General features: G+C 41.7%; 1 protein-coding gene across 1 annotated transcript in view; it reads right to left on the bottom strand.

Moving 5' to 3' along the window:
* LOC101857806 (ATP-binding cassette sub-family A member 7) overlaps positions 1–908 on the bottom strand; it is a gene marked incomplete in the record, with an annotated part of 82,993 nt that overhangs the window by 19,523 nt on the left and 62,562 nt on the right. The window contains 1 exon segment of the mRNA XM_035970312.1: positions 55–235. Coding sequence (XP_035826205.1) covers positions 55–235 — 181 coding nt within the window.

Raw genomic sequence — 908 nt, 5'->3', positions numbered from 1 at the left:
AGGGAGAGGGGGGAGAGGGAAAGGGAGAGAGTGAAAGAGAGAGAATTAACTCACCATATCCCATATCCAGTTGCCCAGCCAATAGGTCATGGGATTGACACCTGACAGCATCTGCAGATGTTTGCTCTTTGACACACGCTCTTCTATGAGGAAGATGACAAAACTGGCAGGGATGAAGGACATGGCAAAGATGACGCAGACTGCGACCACCAGGTCAACAATGCCACTCTGGTACCTGTCAAAAGATTAATTGTTGCTGCTGTCAATCAAAAAATCTTTAAACTTTCCTCTTTAGCCTGTCCTCAAGCAAATCAGGGAACAATTATTTTTAAGGAAATGGGAAAAGAAGTAGTTAGCCATTTGTACAGGTGGTTGTTTTGGACTGGTGGCCTTTAGAGCAGGTTCAACTGTGACTGAAAAACAAAACCCTCTGGCATAATTTTATACTGCAGATGAAGTAGACCATAATGAGCTGTTATCTATCACAGAACAGGCTGCTGTCCGAGTTGTAGGAGGGAAGAAGTTGCATATCACACGAGGGGCATAGAACAAGAAATTGTCCCCGCATCTCCATTGGATAAAATAAGACTGAGTAATACCAGAACACATCCTCGATAGAATAAGACTCTAATCTGTTAAAAATTCAATATACTTGTCTGGAAGTAGGAACAGCTATTAAAAATGACCTAATCATAATCCAATGTTTGACCCAACATAAAGAGAGGACTGAAATACACAAACTTTAAGCCAAAGGCCTGATAACCTACCAACAATGCCACATAAGCTTATCTTTCTTGTAAGGTGTAAGGTCAGCAAATGTAAGCATTTCATGATGTTGTTTGTGCGAATCACTCAAGCCACCGTCATAATTTGAGAGAGGGAGAGAGAGAGAGAGAGAGAGAGAGAGA

Source organism: Aplysia californica, unplaced genomic scaffold, assembly GCF_000002075.1.
Source record: "Aplysia californica isolate F4 #8 unplaced genomic scaffold, AplCal3.0 scaffold00251, whole genome shotgun sequence".
Classification (NCBI taxonomy): Eukaryota; Metazoa; Mollusca; class Gastropoda; order Aplysiida; family Aplysiidae; genus Aplysia; species Aplysia californica.
Note: the sequence above shows the minus strand (reverse complement) of the source record. Positions and strands in the feature narration are given on the sequence as shown.